General features: G+C 36.1%; 3 protein-coding genes across 4 annotated transcripts; all 3 read right to left on the reverse strand.

Annotated features, from left to right (window-relative positions):
- Positions 1-670: 670 nt before the first annotated feature.
- On the reverse strand, positions 671-4,991 carry ube2a (ubiquitin-conjugating enzyme E2A (RAD6 homolog)). The gene is made up of 6 exons (XM_048175738.1): positions 4,777-4,991; positions 4,484-4,564; positions 4,054-4,079; positions 3,547-3,636; positions 1,996-2,084; positions 671-1,854 (listed from the first exon to the last, which is right to left on the reverse strand). The coding sequence occupies exons 1-6, from the start codon at positions 4,818-4,820 to the stop codon at positions 1,726-1,728; spliced, it is 459 nt and encodes a 152-aa protein (XP_048031695.1). The 5' UTR covers positions 4,821-4,991; the 3' UTR covers positions 671-1,725.
- A 384-nt stretch (positions 4,992-5,375) lies between these two features.
- Positions 5,376-14,684, reverse strand: si:rp71-46j2.7. 2 transcript variants are annotated; one of them, XM_048175728.1, is made up of 16 exons: positions 14,358-14,684; positions 13,633-13,747; positions 13,192-13,405; positions 12,759-12,901; positions 10,366-10,522; positions 10,211-10,266; positions 9,919-10,109; positions 9,720-9,827; positions 9,499-9,639; positions 9,243-9,350; positions 8,974-9,132; positions 7,097-7,688; positions 6,941-7,004; positions 6,185-6,360; positions 6,010-6,098; positions 5,376-5,896 (listed from the first exon to the last, which is right to left on the reverse strand). In XM_048175728.1, exons 1-16 carry the CDS (start codon positions 14,538-14,540, stop codon positions 5,804-5,806), a joined length of 2,589 nt encoding a protein of 862 aa, XP_048031685.1. In that variant the 5' UTR covers positions 14,541-14,684; the 3' UTR covers positions 5,376-5,803. The 2 variants fall into 2 exon arrangements, with proteins under 2 accessions (XP_048031685.1, XP_048031686.1); XM_048175729.1 differs by having other exon boundaries at positions 9,514-9,639; positions 14,358-14,683.
- A 4,646-nt stretch (positions 14,685-19,330) lies between these two features.
- Positions 19,331-21,776, reverse strand: slc25a5 (solute carrier family 25 member 5). The gene is made up of 4 exons (XM_048175732.1): positions 21,556-21,776; positions 20,102-20,588; positions 19,884-20,024; positions 19,331-19,788 (listed from the first exon to the last, which is right to left on the reverse strand). Exons 1-4 carry the CDS (start codon positions 21,664-21,666, stop codon positions 19,631-19,633), a joined length of 897 nt encoding a protein of 298 aa, XP_048031689.1. The 5' UTR covers positions 21,667-21,776; the 3' UTR covers positions 19,331-19,630.
- Positions 21,777-21,782: the final 6 nt, after the last annotated feature.

A 21,782-nucleotide genomic window follows, 5' to 3' on the forward strand; every position in this document is an offset into this window, starting at 1 on the left:
GAAAAGTCATTAAATTACGAGAAAAAAGTCGTTAAATTACAAGAACAAATTCGTTAAATTATGAGAAAAATGTCATTATTTGTTCTTGTAATTTAACGACTTTTTTCTCATAATTTAATGACTTTATTCTCAACATTTTATCTCTACTTTTTTTCTCAAAATTTAACGAATTTGTTCTCGTAATTAACGACTTTTTTTCTCGTAATTTAATGACTTTATTCTCAACATTTTATCTCGACCTTTTTCTTGAAATTTAACTAGTTTTTCTCGTAATTTAATGAGTTTATTCTCAAAATTTTCTTTTGACTTTTTCTCGAAATTTAACACGTTTTTTCTCGAAATTTAACAACTTTAATCTCAAGATGGTTTTATTTTTTACTATTGCTTTTGGTCCTCTTCCATAGTTGTAAGATAAACACTTGAAATATAAAAATATCCTTGAAGTAATTACAAAACATATATTTTTGTCATTTTCTGGTTGTTGATTGTAAAATTAAATATTTATCTCCAAATAATAATGCCTGAGCAGCAATCCCTGTGATTTGATATTGCAAATTCTGTCAACCAGCCTGCTTTTGACACATTAAATTTAGTCTGGTCATAGTGCGTTTTCTAGTTCATTTAATAAAATGTAATTGCTTATTTTTCAAGAAGAAAAAAAAAAACAGAATTTATTTTACTGTTTATTTACAAGAAGTGAGAAAATGTACAGTTTCTTACATGGGTTACTAGTGCAAATCAACACTCTTGGTAAATTAGAAAAATGAAGATTTGAATTAGCTAAAATGGACACTGCATGACAGCATCACATCAGAATGGTTGGAGGAGCAATTCAGTGTGTGAGAAATAAACGGCACTTAAATGGAACTTTAAAAAAAAAAAAAAAAAAGAGCAAGAAAGCCATGCAACTGGGGTGCAACAGACACAAAATCGTGAAAAAAGAAAACACGCTTAAAGATTCGCCAATTTGTTGTGTTCTGAATCCCAGGTCTGTGGCACGGGGTTTTGTGGGGCAGACAGATCACGGTGTACCTTCAAACAATTACTGCTGACAAACTAGAACACAGTGTCAAAGGCAACACCTTAAACATCATCATGAACTGCTGAATTAAAAGAACATAAATCACTTTACAACATTACAATTTTTAAACTGGTTTTAAAGTCAGGTTTTCCAAGTGCAGTTATAAAGGCATGTTTCTGAAACTTGTAAGCTTTCCAAACAAGACAATATATCAATCATCTTTAATGTCCTTGCCGTTTAATTTGGAACTCTGAACGGCACATTAAGCGGCATTCGGTATGACACTTTTGCAGAGACAACAAAATCTCTACATTTAAACAAGGATAATAAAACTTTAATTCATACTGAAAACAGCAACCGACATCTTAATAACCAAAATGAAATCAGCCCACAGTGTAGGAGCAACTTATAAAACCAAAGAAATAAGATGACAAAAATGAGGGCAGGCCAAATAAAAACAAGTAACCCTGGCAACAATATTTTGTTAAATTAAGGTTTATCCTCACCCAAGATAAGGTTCTGCATGAAGAGGGAGACCACAACACAACAGCACTCTAATCTTGCAACAGCTACAGAACAGACAATTCTACCGAGTAAGTGGAGAATGATTGAAAACATGAAGTGTTTTATTTTATTCTTTGCAAGGTGGTTTTCCTCTCATTGGCTGAGGCGGACTATTGTTCGTATGGGAACTGTAAGGAGGGTCAACAGTCACGCCAGCTCTGTTCAACAATGGCCGACACACGTTTCTCATACTCTCTCTTGTTTTCCTGATACAGCTGAGCTGCCTGGCTGTTGGCAGGGCTGTTTGGGTTCGGCTCATCCAGTAAAGACTGTGAGGAGAAAGGCATGTTAACAACGTGAATAATGTCCTCACATTTTTAATGCTACCATCAAAACAGCAGAAAGAAAAGTTGCAACAAAAAAAAAAACAAAAAAACATGTTAATTAAAAAAATTAGTGCAGACATATACCTGTATCGAGGTTAAAATTGAAGAAACATCATATGTTGGACTCCAGCGATTCTGAAGAATGTCCAAACATATACTACCATCTGCATAAACTGAATGAAAGAAAGACAATTAGATTTTATGGTCCATTGACACATATTTAGTTCTGGCATGTGATATATGTGCACACTTATACTTAAAGGGTTAGTTCACCCAAAAATGATAATTCTGTCATTAATTACTCACCCTCATGTCGTTCCACACACGTAAGAAATTTGTTCGTCTTTGGAACACAAATTAAGATATTTTTGATTAAATCCGATGGCTCAGTGAGGCCTCCATTGACAGCAAGATAATTAACACTTTCAATGCCCAGAAAGCTATTAAAGATTTAAAACAGTTCATGTGACTACAGTGGTTCAACCTTAAAGGTGCTATGTAAAAATGACAGCTAGTGGTTGAAATGGGTACTGCAGTCCAAAGATAATTAGTTGATTTATTGATTTATGATGAGTTGATATCGCGTTTTAATATGCTCCCGTTCATAGAGATTTTTAGATAGATGCTGAGTCTTTTTAGGTCAGGTAGAATCTATAATCTCTGACCCAGTTTGTTCGCTGGCTTCCATGGCTACAATTCGCTGCATGCGTTTTCCGCCGACTGGCAACCCAAGGTGGCGAAATACTATTGGGTAAATTGGCAACGTGCGGTCTTGCACAAACCAAAACAAAAACAGAAATTCCAACACGGAACGCAAATTTCAAAGTAAAATAACTGTCTGAAGCAATGGTTTTCAGAGAAACGAGTATGTGAACTCAGCATGTTTAATAAATATCTGCAAACATATTTTTATGCTTTAGTACAGTCAAAAACTTACATAGAGCACCTTTAATGTTACGAAGCAATGAGAATACTTTTTGTGAGGCAAAAAAGCGACTTTATTCAACAATACCTAGTGATGGGCGATTTTAAAACACTGCTTCATGAAGCTTCGAAGCTTTACGAATCTTGTTTCGAATCAGTGGTTCGAAGCGTTTATTGAAGTGCCAAAGTCCCGAGATTTCAGTAAACGAGGCTTCATAATGTCATAAATGTTTCAAAATTTCAATGGTTCACCACTGGGGGGTGTGACTTTGGCAGTTTGATACGCACTCCAAACCACTGATTCGAAACAAAATATTTGTGAAGCTTCATGAAGCAGTGTTTTGAAATCACTAGATATTGTTGAATAAAGTCGTTATTTGGGTTTTTTGGTGGGCAAAAAGTATTCTCGTCGCTTCATTACATTAACTACTGTAGTCACATGAACTGTTTTAAATACATCTTTAGTAGCTTTCTGGGCATCTGAAAGTGTTAATTATCTTGCTGGCAATGCAGGCCTCACTGAGCCATCGGATTTCATCAAAAATATCTTAATTTGTGTTCTGAAGATGAACAAAGGTCTTACGGGTGTGGAACGACATGAGGGTGAGTAATTAATGACAGAATTTTCATTTTTGGGTGAACTAAACCTTTAAGTAATCTAAAGTGCAAGGATTTTATAAATACAAAAATCACAGAGTTTGTAACACTTACCATTAGGGTGAAACATTTTGGAGACAAACCGGACTGTTGGTGGTTTGTTTGGATATTCTTCTGTAAATTCTATTGTGAGTTTGAAAGTTCCTATGACAAGCAGAAAAAGAAAATATGAAGCAAAACCATTTGCCAGATATAAACGAAAGAATCATACCATGCCAAATAGTTACAAAGTGTCATGTATAAGTGGTTGTCAGCAGTATTTAGAACCCAAAGCTCAATACTTACTCAATTGTCAATGTAGTTTGTTTTAAGAAAGAAATTACTTTAATTTAGAAAGGAAAGGACATTAAATGTATCAAAAGTGACAGTAAAGACATGTATAATGTTACAGAATTATTCATCAAAGAACAATGACAAAATGCATCACTTTTTTTTTTTACAAAAAGAAGCAGTACAACAGTTTTCAACATTGATAAGAAATGTTTTTGAGCACCAAATCAACAGAATGATTTCTGAAGAAGTGTGACACTGAAGACTGAAGCTTGTGTTTTCTTGACTTACCATCTTCAAATGGTGTTCCTTCAGGGCTGTAGGTACAAGAAATGGGTCAACATGTCAGGTTACACATAACACTTGGCATGACAGCAAGAAACAAAGCCAAAATCACTAGCCAATGTGCAAGAGCCCTGCGCATTCTCTAATCCAAAAATAACAACGCTCAACAGTCTACGGATATGACATTATAACCCGTTTCCTTCACCACAAGACAACACAACACACAGCTCTATTCAGGACACCGTCACTTAAATATCAAATAACCAGCACCTCTTATGGGGGACCACCGGCCATCTGGCCTATTTAAAACTGCTTATATTACCGCTAACAAGCTGAATATCATCTCAAAGACCTCGAATAGGTTGAGATAAACAAGTGTCAGAGTGTTCTGTTAATTGTTTATCGCGGTCAAAACAAAAAAGCAAATTATACAAACCCAAAAATGACAGCATTCCAGACCATGATGTTGTTTTCCGACGGGGCTCCGCTAACTCCGGCTGGAGGATCCTCCTGGAGACTGAAAAACAAGTTATCCAGGGAAGTTACATTACATATACTATACCTAGATTACGACAACACCACATACCGCACATACGACATCCAAAACACATTATCTGAGTGTCGTTAATAGATGGCTTTTAATGGGGAAAAAGTCGCCATGTTAAAGCCTGAGAGCAGCCGGTGTCCATAAAGCAACCAAGGGCCTTTAGCATTTTCTCTATCGCTTACCGTTTAAAATCTCTCATCAGACGCCGTCTTGCTGGGGTTGACATGGTTTAATTTGACAGCCGAGAAGTAAACATAAGGTATCGACGTTGTTACTTTGAATTAGTTTCAATTATTTTAGTTTAGCGGACGTCGGTTTGGTCGATTCGGTTAAATATCGACGTTAGCCGTTCGCTTGCTTGGATCCTCCTGCCTGTTTTCTCTCTACTAAGCCCGTCTCTCTGGGACTGGACCATACCAACATGAAGCGGGGGAGACGCAATTGCTCGATAACATAAAAGTGAGCTCATTCACAGAGATGTAAACCTATTCGTGGTTTAAAAAAATCAGTAAAATGTTTTAAGAGTACTGACATTAATAATTAGAGTGTTTTGGTTAATAATAAGCAGAGATATGGTTAAAGACTTTTACAGAAAACCCTCCGAACACGAGCAGTTGGATCGGACTAACAGTTACGTCATAGGTTTGACAGTAGGTACAGAAGCAAACATTTAATATTGTAACTTGCAGGCGATTACGGAATAAATGACGGAAAGGTTAACTGTTAAATTTTTTGCTTATATTACAATTTAATAAGGTGCAAGAAATTAAACGACTCGCAATTAGTAATAAAATATATTTATTGGCAATATTATTCAAATACATTCCTCACAGAAACTGTATTAAGTCTAGTTGTAAAATCATAAACAGTATCATAATGACTTTATCTGTGCGGTTATAAAATAGAAAAACAGTTCTTCACAGTGTACAATTTTAAGGAACAAAACAAATAGTTAACTTATACAGTGATTATGTTTAAAATTTACACCCAATATATTGTGATATTTTTAGATTAACCATAATCACAATAGCTAAAGTAATCAGAGGTTAACATTTTTGTTGAATAAAAAAAATTCAATAGTGTTCATGCTGCTCATGACCTCTCTGAGGTATATCAGAATGCATCTTTGAAGAATATTATAAAATATAAAATAATGCACATTTAAAAACATTAGACACATTATTAAAATAATAAAAGATCCTGTTTCTGTTATGAAACACAATCCTTCACAGTTAGATTAGCTATTGAACTGAAGGCAGGCTCTCCAGGCAGGAACTCCTTTAGAACATACAAAAGCAGCTTCTACGGACACACACAAATAATATAAATGTGAATCTGGATAACCTTTGAATATATTTCAGAATGGATTTTAACTAAATAAGTTGAATAATAATAATCAAAGCTAGAGTTCTCACATAAATCAGTTTCTTGTTCTCTTCTGTGTCCTGGAATATCTTAAACACAGTTTCCACATCAGTCTTCTTGAGGATTAGAGAGTTTGAATCTAAAACCACAACGACAATAACAAGGATGAAGAAATTATTTAAAATGTGAGGGGGTCATCACAACATGGGAAAATATTGTACATACATTTTGAATTTATAAGCTGCAAAGCCTTTTCCTTGGTCTCTTGTTTCTCCTCACTGTCACGTGGCGGCTGGCAGGGCACGTTTCCATCTGGCCATATCTTCTCTCGGAAATTATCAATGTAGGATGCAATCTGATCTTCGGTAGGATGCATCCTTTTTAAAAAGTTGTTTATTTTCCTGCATGGGATGAAAGCTTATGCTTATCACATCGACAACTAAACAACCTTGGTACACTCTAAAAAATGCTGGGTTAAAAATGACCCAAGGTGGGTTGAAAATGGACAAACCCAGCGATTGGGTTGTTTTAACACAGTGAATGGGTTATTTTAACCTAGTGGTTGGGTTAAATGTTTGCCCAACCTGCTGGTTGGTTTTATTTAACTAAACTATTCTTTAAAAATAAATGTATTCCTTGCTTAAATATGTTGGAAATGAACATTTATTAATACATTTAATGAATGATAATCAAACAATAAACATTAAATTGCTTAATAATAAATGTTCACCTTTTGATTATTGTTGCCTCTAGTAATTATGTGTCTGATTTTTAATTTCCAACCTATTTTAGGTTGATTTTAAGCCAGCCATATATTAATTTTTAAACAATAGTTGGGTTAAATAAAACTGCCCAGCACGTCGGGCAAACAGTTAAAAACCCATGTCGCTGGGTTTGTCCATTTTCAACCCAACTTAGGTTGTTTTTAACCCAGCATTTTTAGAGTGTATTTTAATAAATGTGATATGAAATAGTACTTACTTTTTTACCAAAGGCTGGACTGGTTTTAGAATGGCATCAACAATATTAATGAAGACTGAGTTACCTGAAAAGGGTAAAGACAAAAGTTAATGGGCAAAGAAAATCAGTTTATAGTTTCAGTTCTTGGCCATCATAAAACAAGGAGTTACATCATACCAGTTATTTCCTTCAATAAATCAAATATGGCTTTGGTGGCCTCAACCTGCTCCCAATTGGTCTGGGGTTCCTTTTTCTGAGCCTGAGGCTGATTTGTCATCTCCTCCTTGAACTGTCCCGTTTTCTCTTTTATTTTAAACTTCTGCGATCCATTTGACTTTTTGAGAGTTAACTTTTCTTTTTTGTTGGTTTTGCCTCCAGACTGGGCACTTCTAAAGCCGTCGGCCGAGTCAGACTGCAAACCTTCAGTATGGCTCACTACTGATCTTGAGATATCATTGGAGTGTCCTGTGGGAATTACTAATTTTGACCTATTAACAAAGATATCTAAGCTCTCAGCAAGACTCTCCTGCCCATCAGAAACCACATCAGGATCATCAGAGATCCGATCATTGTCTTGTATATCTGGTTCTCTAATTCTGATGGGGTCAGTCTCTTCAAGGGAGCTACAAAACTGCACATTTGTAGCTTTTGGCCCTTCCCCCTTTGGCTCTTCATCTGTGTCAATGCAGGCTGGCTGTGCTGTCGGTCCACCGTGATGTGTTGAGGCTCCTGCTTCATCAAGTTTATCATCTCCTCTGCTGTTATGGGACTGGAGGAGAAAAAAATCATAGTAACATTAAATTACCTTTATTACCAGAGGGTGGCAGTATTCTCAATAATTTACACTGAGCTCTGGTCATTGGATTCAAGCTAAAGGTATATGTATACTGTAAATCAACAAACCTTAGCTATATTTGGACAAGATATCAAATCTTGGAGTATGAATATTGATCCAAATATATAAAATATTGATATAAATACACTTCCATTCAAAAGTTTGAGGTTGGTAAGACTTTTTAATGTTTTTGAAAGTATGTGCTTAACAGAGCTGCATTTATTTGATCAAACGTACCGTAAAAACAGTAATGTCATGAAACATAATTACGATTTAAAATAGTATATTTTTTCCTGTAATGTCAAAGCTGAATTTTCAGCTTCATTACTCATGTCTTCAGCGTCACATGATCCTTCAGAAATCATTCTGATATGCTGATTTGATGCTCAAGAAACTTTATTATTATTATCAATGTTGAAAAGTTTTAGTCTTTTGATCAATAGAAAGTTCAAAAGAACAGCATTTTTATATAGAATTTTTTGTTGATTAATTCAATGCATCCTTTCTAAATAAAAGTATTAAAGGATAAGTCCACTTTTAAATACACTTTTCCTGATAAATTTACTCACCCCCATGTCATCCAAGATGTTCATGTCTTTCTTTTGTCAGTCGAAAAGAAATGAAGGTTTTTGATGAAAACATTCCAGGATTATTCTCCTTATAGTGTATTTCAATGGCTACCAACAGATTGAAGGTCCAAATTAACGAAACTGGCGCCGCGTTCGTTCCGTAAGTAGAATAGGGAAGGCGTAGGACATTCAGCGTAAGCTTTATGAAGAATGTGGAAGCGGAAAGTACGTTCAAGGCGATATTTTGTTTATAAAGCATAAACGGTTGTATTTTTTTCGAAAATGACCGATCGTTTCGCTAGATAAGACCCTTATTACTCATCTGGTATCGTTTAAAGCCCTTGAAGCTGCACTGAAACTGTAATATGGACCTTCAACCTGTTGGTGGCCATTGAAATACACTATAAGGACTATAAGGATCATCAAAAACCTTAATTTCTTTTCGACTGACGAAAGAAAGACATGAACATCTTGGATGACATGGGGGTGAGTAAATTTATCAGGAAAAGTGTATTTAAATGTGGACTACTCCTTTAAATTTAAAAAAAAAAAAAAAAAAAGCTTACTGACCCCAAATGTTTGAACAGAAGTATTTTATTGGTTTCATCATCAGATTGTCTTTAAGCTATGGACCTAAAATCTATTCTTACCTCTTCCTCATCTTGGCTAGGAGTGAGGAAGATTGCAAGTCCATTCAGAAGACTCCAGACACCTCCCTCATGTTCCTTATCACTCATCAGCCGTGCAAAAGGGCCCAAGAACTGGAATACAGGCTGAGTGTGACCAAGCTGTGCATCAGAAACCAGCTCCTGAAGGGAAATAAGGGGAAAACATTTCTAGGTATTTACCACTGGCATTCTACTGGAAACTCCCAAGAATGTCCAGAAACATTCTAGACAGAGTGTATGACTGCCGTTACCTGTAAAAAGTGCTCAAAGGCTGATCTCACTTCCTCTTCATACGAGTCATCAAGTTCCTTTTTTGTGTTCTCTACTATTGCAGATATAGAGGGTAAAGTGGAAGTATCCTTAAAAAAAAAAAGAAAAGAAAAACGCTTTTGAAAATCGAGCAACTACAAATATTCTTTAAGAATATTTGATAATAAAAGTCAGATATTAATGACTATACAAAATAATATAGGTTTCGATATAAACATTGCTTTGAAGATTCCTCACCATTTCCTCTCTCACCTGCCAGAGGCTATGAAAATGAAGTATATCCGACTGGGTCTTTTTCACATCCCAGTGGAGATTCTCAGGGTTATTTCTCTCCTCCAGGTGAACCGTAAAACACAGCTCTTCATTTTCCTGCTGAACCTAAGACAGTGTTTTTATCAATATTATGAAATTATTAAACTCAATTTAGATTGTTAAGCTTTCTTTTAAATATGCCTCACATTTGTAACACTGACTGCCCATTTCCCCACCCGCCACATCTCATAGGAAAGCTTAAACTCCATCATATCCTCTTCGACAGTTCTTGGGTAAACATCCGTTTCACTGTCCTTTTAAAAGAAAGCACAGACAGCATCAGTTGCTTGCACCGAAAACTTTGTAAATCAATTCAATATTAACATTTGCAAGTATATTCCATACATAATCAGAGTCCAAGCAGCTTCCGATGGAGCCCTCTCTGCTGCTTGCACCATCATCTTCAATAACAGCAGATCTACGTGCTAATAAATTCCTCTGTAAAAGCTCTTGCGCCTTCTTATGTTTTTTCCTTTGGGCTTTCTTTGACTTGACCTTATCAACAAATTTGGAAAATTGTTCTTTGATTCTACTGCCTACTTAGAAAAAAGAAATCAAATTACACTTTATTATATTATTTATGTACACGTACTGCTCATCAATCAAATTACCGAGATGAAAGAGAAAGATACATCACCCTTCTTCTTTCCTTTTATGTCTTCAGACCGACCGTCCTCAGCTTCACCTGTCAATCTGTGGAATTTCAATCCACAAGTTTGAAAGCAGAAAGAGGCCCCCAAATGAGATTTATAGGATAAATATTCTTAGGCTAAATGTATTAAGATGACTTACTCCTCTGCTTCTTCACTTCCCACAGGGGATGGTGTGACTTCCCTATCTGAGGTTAGGTCTCCTGTTGAGCCTTTAGGAGTTACTCTATCCAACTGCAAAACCACCATCTGATTCAGGTTGTCTGGATTACAGAGGGATGTCACAAGCACATCGAGTGCTAGACATGGACAGCAAGAGTAACAAAGTGATCAGTGTATTAGCATAAAATACACAATACAATTAGCACAAAACAAAAATCACAATATCAGCATATTAGAATGATTTCTGAAGGATCATGTGACACTGAAGACTGGAATAATGATACTGAAAATTCAGCTTTGCCATCACCGGAATAAATTACATTTTACACTTATTTTAAACTGTAAATTTCACAATATTACTGTTTTACTGTATTTTTGATCAAATAAATGCAGCCTTGGTGAGTGATGCAAAAACTTGAGAAAATGAGATCCAGGCAGTAGATAAAGTTGATGAAAAATTATTTATTCATTACAATTAAATTTAGCCTCACACGCAAACTTTAATCGATAATGAAAATACTTAATAAAACCAAAAGGTAAAATAAACATCATAAAGTATTAGTCAATAGTTAATAATAAAATTTAGAGTATTGTAAAATTTAGACGAAGATCAAAAAGAGCAATAATTAAGACATTTGCAGATAAGAGACAAGAAGCAGAAGCCAAGGAGAGCAAAGGAGGGAAAAAGCTGAATTATCAATGACTCGGTCAGCTTTATACCATGAGCATATAGGGAAATTTACATCCCACACAAACGGATGTTTTTGTTAAAAGAAAAGGTTAAATGGTTTTACCCATTTGTCATAGACAAAAATAGTCCAGTGTCCAGTGTCAAAAATAGATATAAGAGTTGTTTTGACCCCCTTTGGGGATTTTGCAAATCTTACATTATTAAATGTCAGCAAACATTAATTCTGCCGTACTTGGCAGGCGTCCAATGTCTAACCACAAACGTGTCAGCGTGACCTGGCTGTCACACTGGAACACTTAAAGAACAATTGAACATAACAAGCATACATACTCTTAAAGATAAAATAAGAATAACCATAAGGGTACAATAACAAGTAAATACTTGATGAGAATTAATATATATAAAGTACGAGTACATAAATATAGGAAATCAAAAGTGGAACTGATAAATCACAAGCCATAAATGATTAACATAATATTAATAAAAATGCATTAATATGAATATTGACCATTTCGGATCCATCAGTGAGCATAAGAAGTCGTCTCTTTCAAATGCATTAAAAATGTAACTGACCCCAATCTGTTTGTTAAGAAAAGACAGTAAAGGATTACTATTCATATGTCACCATTGCTGAGTATTTTAAAACTGCAGTGAAAAAAGTCCCGTGGTTTAAAATCGCTGATGTCTGTGACGTCACAAACGACCTTGTAACCAATCATGTCAACGTGCTGGTGAGCTTTAGTATATCATTAACAGCAAACTAGCAAGGAGTCTCAAGAGAAGCCAGGTTATCTCTGTATATTTTTGCTGTTTATATGAAAAATCGTGTAGATTTAGCAATATGGTGGGTGTATGATGTATGTTATGATGAACTATATGCCTTTCTCAACCTACATTCTGAGTTGTTCAAAGTGTTTGTAAGAATACTGATTGTTAGAAGGCAGCTGTCTGACTTTGAGATGGCGAACAAGAATATAGTTTGTGTAACATTAACAACACATTATTAGCTGTTTGATAACATACTCAAGCAAATGGCTAATCATATTAATTACCATTATGTGTCTGAGGTTGTTAAGAGCGATACCATTGTGCAGAGTTTACCTCAGTAAGTTGATTGAGTGGATCTCTGAGCTGGTGTGAGTGGAGGCGGGACTAATTTGCATATTCATTAATTTGCATGTACTAAATAAGGCAAGGGTGTAGAGTTATTCAAGCTAATTTAAGCCATGAAGATTTTTTTTTTTTTTTTTTCACAGGAAAAAACAAATATGTTATTTTGGTGAGTTTTAAGGGATAAAATTACTGACTACAGGACTTTAATTCTATAAAACAGATTTTTAAAATTAAAATTATATTAAATATGATATTGGAGGCAGTTAGTGAGAAAAAAATAAATAAATCACATCACTCTTTGTTGTCACAACAATTGAGAAAAAAGTGAAGAGAGTAGTTTCTTTTCATTCCCTTCAGTGATTTAGGCACAAAAAATGTGGATAAACAGGTGTTTGTAGAAGCAGTGAAGACATGCTGAGACAAGTGACAAAGTAATGTTTGTTTTACAGAGACCGTCCTAGACTTAAGAATGCATGCCACAAATGTTGATGCCAGATAGCTGATTGGAATGTTCTGATCATTGGAAAGATCATTAGAAAGTATTTAGTTCAAAGGTCAGTAGGACTAACCTTTTGTAGCCACAATCTCAGTTAGGACACACTGGTAGAGTTTTGCTTCCCAGAGGTACTCAGGGAAAAGATTTCGCACCAGAGCTTCAGAGAAAGTTCTGAGGACTGCCATTTCCTCTGAACGTGAACTGAACACTGGAGAACTGAAACAGAAACAGGCCAGTTTTCATTTTACTAGCAGTATTCCTGGAACTGCATCAGGTGATTCGTCATAGGTTAAAAGTCTATCAGATTTAGCAGAAATTCATAGCTATTAAAACATGAGCTCAAGTATCACAAGACCCAGTTCTGCTTATGGTCTCTAAAAAGGACTAAGCATGAAATAGAAAAGGAAGAAAGTTCACGTAAACAAAACAATACAGTAGTGTCACTCACCACAGCAAAATATTATGCAAAATTCTTAGTATATCAGGCTACAGACAAACATGCTCACCCGTCTGACTGTTTTGCATTATGCAGGTGCTGAGTGAAGATTTTAATACAACCCACACTGGTAGCAGACAGATCGACGTTCATTGCCTTGCAAATAATTCTCTCCACAACAAAGTTATACTCCTTCTGTAGTGCCCTATATAGGGGCTGACTGTCGCCAAGTTCTGGGACATTGTACCATGGCTGAACCAGGTGAGTATAGGCACATTTAAACACTAAAAAAGGAAAAGAAAATGTAATCATGACATGCACAACTGCAGTGATCTCACTCTAATGCCATATATGACTCTAAAAGAGAATATTTATTATATTTTCTGATCCTACATTTCTGTTGTATGTCATCTTTAGAACAAATAGGTTCAAGAAAAAAAAAAATCTCAGTCATTATTTCCAGACATGCTAGTTAGGCATAATGCTTGTGAACAATAAAATTATTATTTACCCCGGATGAGTGACCTCTGTACATTTGGATATTGCGTTGTCTGAGATGGAATTTGTCCGGTTCTGGTGGTGGCATCAATCTCATCAATGGCACCAACATTGTGACCTTTCTTTGACTGAAAGAGGAGGATTAAGGTGCAAGGGATTAAACTGATGATGTCTGATATAAGAGTCATGAATACAGAAATGAGGTCAGCAAGAGCTTTGGGTTTTTGCTTTCTGGAAGACCCATACAGAAATAAGGAACAAAAATTAATCTGGAAGTGAGAATCGGAACAAGTCTCAACCAAAGCATTCAATTCAATTCTGCTATATAGCCTACTATAGTGATGATCTTTCCATGTTCATCCCACAGTTCTGCCTAAAAGTGCATGTATTTACAATAACATTATAGATATATCTTCTATTACACTGCTGGAAAAATCAAACATAAGCTAGAAGCATGTTACTAGCTGGTCTACAAAGAAGTCTTTATCTGGTGACAATCTTGGACCAGCTGGTCGTTTCATTTCAAGGTAGCCAAGCTGGTTTTTTGAACATGATATCTGGTTAACCTGCTAATGACCACCTTAGAAACCATGTTTCAAAACACAGTTACCAGCTAAGTTAGATTTCCCAGCAGGACAGTGTCAACCAATGAATACACTTGTTCAAAGTAATAATAATAATAATAATAATAACAGTTCGGCAGAATTATTCTTAATGTTCTCAAATCACATATGTTACCTGTGGTGCTGTTTCCTCAAGTGTATCATCCGTCTGAGTGCTTGTTTCGCGGTCTTGCTTTTTGAAAGGGAAATTTAAAAAACATAAAAAACAAATGAAAGCTTGTGTCCATATTTGTCCAAACTCTGAGAAGTACCAAACAAGTACAAATATAATGGCGAGAAAGCATCGCCAAGAGTACATTTTAAAAAGGTCCAAGAAATTCCTTCACATTAACGTTCTGCATTCGTCCTTTTAAACGCTACACTTTATCTCTCCTTTCTGCTTTCATCCAGACAGACGAGTCATACTGCATAGAGAACCGGAAGGTAAGTGTTTGTGGTTTGATGAACTTGCCATTGTTATGTCACATGTGATTGGTGCACTTGAAGATGTCGTAGTATTTTGCCCTCCCTGGAACGTCTGCTTAATCTTTTCTATAATTTGATCTCTGTATGTAATAACTGTATGGTTACAGTACACTTTATGAACGAATCTGTGTTTGTAAACCAACCTTTAAGTGAACGAATCGTTCACTTTCATTGACAAAATTGCTTACTCCAGTAAAGCAGGCACCATGCGACATAATATATCAAGCATACAGTGAAACTAAGCAGCCTACATTAACTTAACCGTCTTCACCGCTGGGTGGCGCACGTTGCACACTTCATTGATCCCTATGAGGGGAGTGTATTTAATGTGTTTGGGTGATGTGACAAAAATGTTACATAACATTACTACATTTATTACGTATAATATTAGATTAAATGTATTATTATTATTACAGTTGACACTCTAGCTGCTAAATATAATGATTTTGTATAGTTCGACACTTCATGAACGAATCGTTGACTTCTGCTCGTGGACGAACAGAACTAAACGAGGCATACAAAATGAAAATGATGAATGTAAGGAAGTTATTACAGCTCTTAATTTATATAGGCTGTTGTCTATTTCAGTAGTTTGATAATACCAGCTTTAACATTTCAGTTTGAATACAGTTCATATAATGTGTCATTTGTAAGGTATATAGGCTAGGCCTACCAATAAACATTTTTAGATCATGCACTCCAGACAAATTTCAGGTAAAGTGAATCTGTTAAAGTGGTCCGTCCCTGATTTATCAAAAACGACCCTGTATCTTAGTTAAAAACACGATTTATTAACACATATTATCAAACAAACATATTCAACAACATATTTAACAAACCCCACAACATAGCCTAGGCTGTGTGTAAAATTGATCAGTTCACTCAATGCATGCGCAAAATTCAAAACAACTGATTAAACATGTTGTGTTGACAGTAAATTGAATGAAATCTGAGTATCAGAATATTGATGACAACATATTAAAAATGTGATTATAACACATGCAACAAGGCTAACAAAAATTTAATAAGAGGAACATTTAAAATGGTAGCCATATTGTGAATTTTTTTTTTTTACAAAAATAAAAACTGTCAATGCTTTGAACATCTAAATGTTGCTCCTCTCATCCTTTCTTCACTCCACAGATTGAACATAAGGCCTCGCCTTCATTCCTTTCTGCTGTTTCTTTCCATCTCTGACTTGAATTTCCTGAAGGCACATTAATTTCTGTTTTCGAAAAAAGTATAGCCTATTATCCCTCTGGTGTTGTATTAAAATATTTAGAAATTTTAAAAATCGCTACTTCATCTGAATAGTACAAAACAATATTACTTTTATGGCAGTCACTGTGTGACCACAAAAAATATTGTGGACTTGATTTGAAAAAGCTAAATGGTCATGGTCAAAAATGACCACCATAGGAAATTAATGGGAATTATAAAAATATAACGATTTTTTTGTGTACAATCTACAAATCATCCATGATACAAAAAAGAAAAGTGCACAGCAATGAAGGGGTGACACTCTAAAATATCAAGAGTACAAAATAGACACATTCCTCCAGACACAAATAATATCGCTAATTCAGCCACAATGCAGTAAAAACACAGACAAGGGGTCTAAAACATCAAGAGTACAAAACAGACAAACACACACACACGCAATACAGTATTATACACACAAATGAACTGGTGCGGCTGTAACCATATGGCAAAATTGAGCCAGAAGACTCAAATAAGAGGTTGAAGTAGGGTTGATTAACCTCTGATAAAGCATTCCTGTTCATTTTTGTTGAATTTTGATGTTAAGAAAATGTCTTTCTCTGTGTTCAGGTCTGGCTGTAGTAAAAATTCATGCAAAAACTGTCACATCAAACCAATATGCAAATGCAAATCCACAACTTAATAAAAATACGTGTTTATGTTGAAAAACAACTAGAGAATTTATAAGCCTTTTTATAGAGCTTTTTATAAGCTTTTTTTATAGGAATCTAGTGGTTAAACCATGGCATTACAGATGTTTTTTTTTTTTTTTTACTCCCACCAGTTCACACTAATCTGCCTTCAAAATTTGGATTTGGACTTGCCTCTATTTTAATATGAAATACTGCTTTAATTGAAAAGTAATTTTAAAAAATTAAAAAATATATATTTTTTTTAAAAATTGATCATAATTATTGCATAAATATGAATTAGCACCATGAAATTCTCTCAAAATACAAAATAAAAAATATTGAACAAAAATACATTACATTGATTTCACTGAAAAAAAAAAAAAAAATACATTTCAGGTTTTTTTTAACCCTAAACAACACAAGTTTTACCCAAAAATGAACAATGCCAGAGGTTTATACATGTCAGCTACAAAAAAAACAAAAAAAAAACAGTGAATTGCAATTTATTTAATGAATTTGAGTATAATTACTGAAGCTTAAAGGTTGCCTACTTTACCTGAATCCCACTAACACATTCAAACATTAAGCCAAAGTGGGCCAGCAATTTTAAACACCTTACAAAAAAACAAACACATTTTTAAACATTTTATTTGCATTGTATTTGTAGAAACAAACAAAACGAGAACTAATATTTGTTTAAATTTAGTAAGGAACCTTATAAGTTGGAAATTAAAATCTTATGTAAAAGGGTTTTCTACCATTCACCCTGAGGGAGTCCTCCTTAGAGGTGTGGCCACACCCACCAGCAGTGTCTCTTTAATTAAAGACCATTATTATGCTCTGAGTGTAAACCCATTGAGCACAGTACAGTCAAGCTTAAACGGTCCATTTTACCTCCATTCACCCTACTACCATGCCGACATTTCTGCCATGGTATGTATGTATATATATATATATATATGTGTGTGTGTGTGTATATATATATATATATATATATATATATATATATATATATATAAAACCAAATTCATCACACAACTCTGCCACCTACTGGTAATCTTTTAGCCTGCAAAAGGGTCTACCGAACGAATCAAAAGCCTCGTCACTACTAGCTAGTTAAGTACCACCACTTTCCTTTTAAGCAGTATCAGCAATCCAGTTAGCACTGCAGAAGAGAAATGGATTCTTGGACAGGTTCATTCAGGCAGCTGGCATATGATTAAACCTCTACAGTCACATGGTGGAGTAGAGCCTGCTGCCACTGCCAGCCAGAGATTAAACCCGTAAAAATAGAACCATACGACCGAATCTGTACAAGTCATGTGACCTGCGTGTAGAGCCTGCTGCCAGCCAGCGCAAGTTTGAACCGCCTTCCTAGGAATTACGTCACGTCCAACAAGAGTGAACATGCACTCTTGTGTAATCGGCTCATCCTGTTAACGCATATAACGCGGTCTATTATGGAAATTCTCATTTGTTCCACTAAACTTAACATTTCTCAACTAACAGTGCCAGGACAGGCGGTAAATTAATTTTTTTAATTCCTTGATACTTGCATAGATAATGAAAATGAAATGAATCCCAAAATATTAGTTCCTATGTATATTTGTGATTGTAGAATATGAAGCAATCAAAAGGGCTTCATTTAAGTATATGAAAATGAACAGTCCTAAACATAGTTTAATCTTAAATATCAAACAGTCCAGAGAAAGCGTTCAAAAACTTGTTGCACGCAATCACTAGGCCAAGAGTGTATTAATCACCACCATCCACTATTTATCCCTGCTGAACATCCTGTAATACCACACTCAACTCTCCACGCTTCAAGTGAAGGTGATACAAGGTCGGATTAGTGTGCTAATTTATGACTAGCTTGTTGTCTGCTAAGAGGTCACCAAGGTTTTTAAGCGTAAGAGCGTACATGAGCCGCCTTTTCCAATAGTGGATCACACTGGAGAGCCATTAGCCTTGCAGCTGGTTCATTCTTGTAACACATTAGGTCACCTGCAACACCAAGACCTTCTGACCCCATTAAGCTTCAGTAATTTCCCCCTTTCAATTAGTTTCATGTGATTCTGGCTTTAAAGTTAACTTGATTTGCAGATATTTTTCTCTTTGGCAACCAAAACTTCAAAAATCACCTCAAATGTAAAGATGCAGATAAACAGCCTATTCAAAGTTACACATTTTGACATTTAAATTTCATAATACAGCAACATGTAGGCATCAAATAAATCATGAGTTTTGAAGGAATGAATTATGAGTGACTCAAATATCCCCTCAGCTGTCCTTGGCTCAGGCTCAAGCATAACTCTGGAGGGTCAACAGGGTATGAGGTTGCATCTTAAGAAATAAGATACTGCCTGACATCCAGGAACATGTCTAAAAGGCATGTGTGAAGTCTAGCCTTTGAATAAACACTTGGACACTTCTGTGTGACAACTTTCTGTGGTAGTGTTTAAAGGTGCTGCAAGATATTTATTTTAATACCATGCACTACACTGAAAACCTTGAGAAGTCACATTGATCTGACAAGTCAAGGGTCTGCAGAAATTCCTGTGAATCACTGCTAGTTCAGTTTGCTGACATATTTTTAAAGGGTGGGGACAGTGTTAGATTGAATTTAGGGTGGAAACAATCTAAATGGCTGAATCACTTACAACACCTGTAACGCAAAAGAAAATGAAAAAAAAAAAAAAAAAAAAAAAAAAAAAAAAAAGACAAGTTATGGTTTAGGTTCATTCTGTGGGTCTTTATTGATGCAATGACTAAAAACACACCGGCTGGAAAACGGGTAGATTTTAGTACCCGGCAATCTTTCTTTCTGGGAATGACAGTATGGCGAGGGGAACAAAAGGAGAAAAATAAGATGAACGGGGCAAAAGAAAACCGCAGAAACAATTTCCCCCAGTACAACTAGTACTGACATACTAGTTGGTCCCTATAAATAAGGCGGAATTTGAGAGTCCTTCCAAATGTACAAGATATGTTACAGTTAAACATCTCACATTGAATGGTGGACAGGAAACATTTAAATGACCTTCTTCAGCTCATCATACAAGACCAGCACAAAGGCACCACCCATGCCTCTGAGAACATTGGACCAGGCTCCCTTGAAGAAAGCCTTGCCACCCTCATCACGCGCGATCTTCTTCCAGCAGTCAATTGTGCCACTGTACATGATGTCAGCTGCAACAGAGGGGAAAAAAAAAATAAAAATTTTAAAGTTAATCTACTGCTTGAACTTACACTTGAAAGGCCTTAAAAGTAAAGCAGCAACTGACCTCCTTTGCGGCCAGACTGCATCATCATACGACGACGGACTGTGTCGAAGGGGTAGGATGTAAGACCAGCAACAGCAGTCACAGTCTGAGCAATCATCCAGCTGACAACAATGTGGGTGTTTTTGGGATCTGGCATCATACCTAAAGACAAAAGAGCAAATGTAATGAATGCAGCAAAAGCATACATTGAAGATACCATAAACGCAATGTGGACTCACCCTTGGCTGTGTCGTAGATACCGAAGTAGGCGGCTCTGTAAATGATGATACCCTGCACAGATACGTTGAAGCCCTGGTACAATCCTTTGAGACCATCAGACCTGAAGATCTTTACCAAGCAGTTACCCAGGCCAGAGAACTCTCTCTCTGCTCCAGCCTTGCCGACATCAGCAGCCAGACGGGTTCTTGCGAAGTCGAGGGGGTACACAAAGCAGAGGGATGTGGCACCGGCAGCACCACCTGAGGCCAGGTTGCCAGCGAAGTACCTCCAGAACTGGGTGCGCTTGTCCACGCCATCAAGGAAGACCTTCTTGTACTTGTCCTTGAAAGCAAAGTTGAGGGCCTGGGTGGGGAAGTATCTGATGACATTGGCCAAGTTTCCTCTCCAGAACGACAGGAAGCCCTGCTCCTTGGGAATGCGCACCACGCAGTCCATAATGCCCTTGTACTGCTTATCCACTGTAATCTGTTTGCTAGCATGTTGCACCTGTAAACACAGCAGAAAGTCAATGGATGCACACAATGAAAGACATTTCACTGAAACACAGTGATTTAATGAAGTTAAGCCTCTGAGATTACAAAATGTCCTAAACTGAAGCAACTAAAAAAAAGGAATTGAGCGGAAAATGGTTTAAAATAGCGATGGCCTGACAGAAAACTGAAGAGGAAACACGCGATTATGCGAAACTAAAGAAGCCGACAACGCGCAAAATACGTGATATCTTCCGGTAAGTTGGTTTCTGTAAAAATTGACTGGAATTGATCACAAAACACTTAAATGTGTGTAAAAATGTACGAGCAAGAAATATTTAACATTAAATCAATGTATATGTGTATGATACGCCCATAGAACAACGTGTCCTCTTAAACAATAGCGGAGTTAGCTTACAAGCTAGCAATAAAGGCCTAGCTAGTCACAGGCCTCCCCTTCTCGCGACCTTGGCAAGACGAGCGAGGATGCTGGTTTACAGTGTTTTACGGAAGTGTTTTAAAAGAAAAGTACTTTTTTTCAAAACCTTAGCAAAGCAAAAAGCTCATTTAGCTCGGTTAAAGTCCAGTCGTTTGGATGCTAATTGGCTGTCGATTGAGGCATTTCTCAGGTCGTTCTCTCGAGGAGGACTGCTAAAGGTTACAAGCACTTAAGGCCTAGTCGATCCTATAACGAAATATTTGACGACCAGATCAGTTAAGCAGCTTAAAATGTACTAAAAAACATCTGTTATTCACACAAAGAGAGATTAAGGTTCTCCAAGACATTTACTATTATGTTAGGCTAATCTCCATTCAATATTCAATTACGTTAAAATCTTAGAAGATTTATTTTAACCATCAACTCTTCGAGGATTACACCGTGCTGGTTGTATTCACATTTTCGCCCATTATAAAATCTCATTTAAAAAGAAAAATCTAGGATTTAATAATATTAGACAATATTACAACGTATATATATATACCTGAAGCAGTAGCTTGACTCTCTCGATGGGGGCCACGGCGGTTTTAGAGATAGCAGCGGCAATACCACCGGCCAAGAAGTCCTTGGCGAAAGAGATGGCGGTCTCGTTCATTGTTAGGTGTTCTTGGAGAGGTGTCGCTTGAAGAGGTATATCCCGCTCTGCCGCAGGACTAGCGTGGAATGCCGGCTGATTCGAAATGGCCGATTGAAAAGTTGAAGCGACGTTTT

Source organism: Megalobrama amblycephala, linkage group LG23 (assembly GCF_018812025.1).
Source record: "Megalobrama amblycephala isolate DHTTF-2021 linkage group LG23, ASM1881202v1, whole genome shotgun sequence".
NCBI classification, from domain to species: Eukaryota; Metazoa; Chordata; class Actinopteri; order Cypriniformes; family Xenocyprididae; genus Megalobrama; species Megalobrama amblycephala.

What these genes read in the sequence shown, in the direction of transcription:
- ube2a (XM_048175738.1), bottom strand. Translation starts at nt 4,820, where the DNA reads ATGTCAACCCCAGCAAGACGGCGTCTGATGAGAGATTTTAAACG. An exon ending in TGGAATGCTGTCATTTTTGG is followed by an intron (nt 4,080 to 4,483) that starts GTTTGTATAATT and finishes TTGTACCTACAG; the next exon opens with CCCTGAAGGAACACCATTTG. An exon ending in AGGAACACCATTTGAAGATG is followed by an intron (nt 3,637 to 4,053) that starts GTAAGTCAAGAA and finishes TGCTTGTCATAG; the next exon opens with GAACTTTCAAACTCACAATA.
- si:rp71-46j2.7 (XM_048175728.1), bottom strand. Translation starts at nt 14,540, where the DNA reads ATGTACTCTTGGCGATGCTTTCTCGCCATTATATTTGTACTTGTTTGG. An exon ending in GCTGCTTGGACTCTGATTAT is followed by an intron (nt 9,828 to 9,918) that starts GTATGGAATATA and finishes TTCTTTTAAAAG; the next exon opens with GACAGTGAAACGGATGTTTA. An exon ending in GGGCAGTCAGTGTTACAAAT is followed by an intron (nt 9,640 to 9,719) that starts GTGAGGCATATT and finishes ACACTGTCTTAG; the next exon opens with GTTCAGCAGGAAAATGAAGA.
- slc25a5 (XM_048175732.1), bottom strand. Translation starts at nt 21,666, where the DNA reads ATGAACGAGACCGCCATCTCTTTCGCCAAGGACTTCTTGGCCGGTGGT. An exon ending in TATCTACGACACAGCCAAGG is followed by an intron (nt 20,025 to 20,101) that starts GTGAGTCCACAT and finishes TTTTGTCTTTAG; the next exon opens with GTATGATGCCAGATCCCAAA. An exon ending in GCAGTCTGGCCGCAAAGGAG is followed by an intron (nt 19,789 to 19,883) that starts GTCAGTTGCTGC and finishes CCTCTGTTGCAG; the next exon opens with CTGACATCATGTACAGTGGC.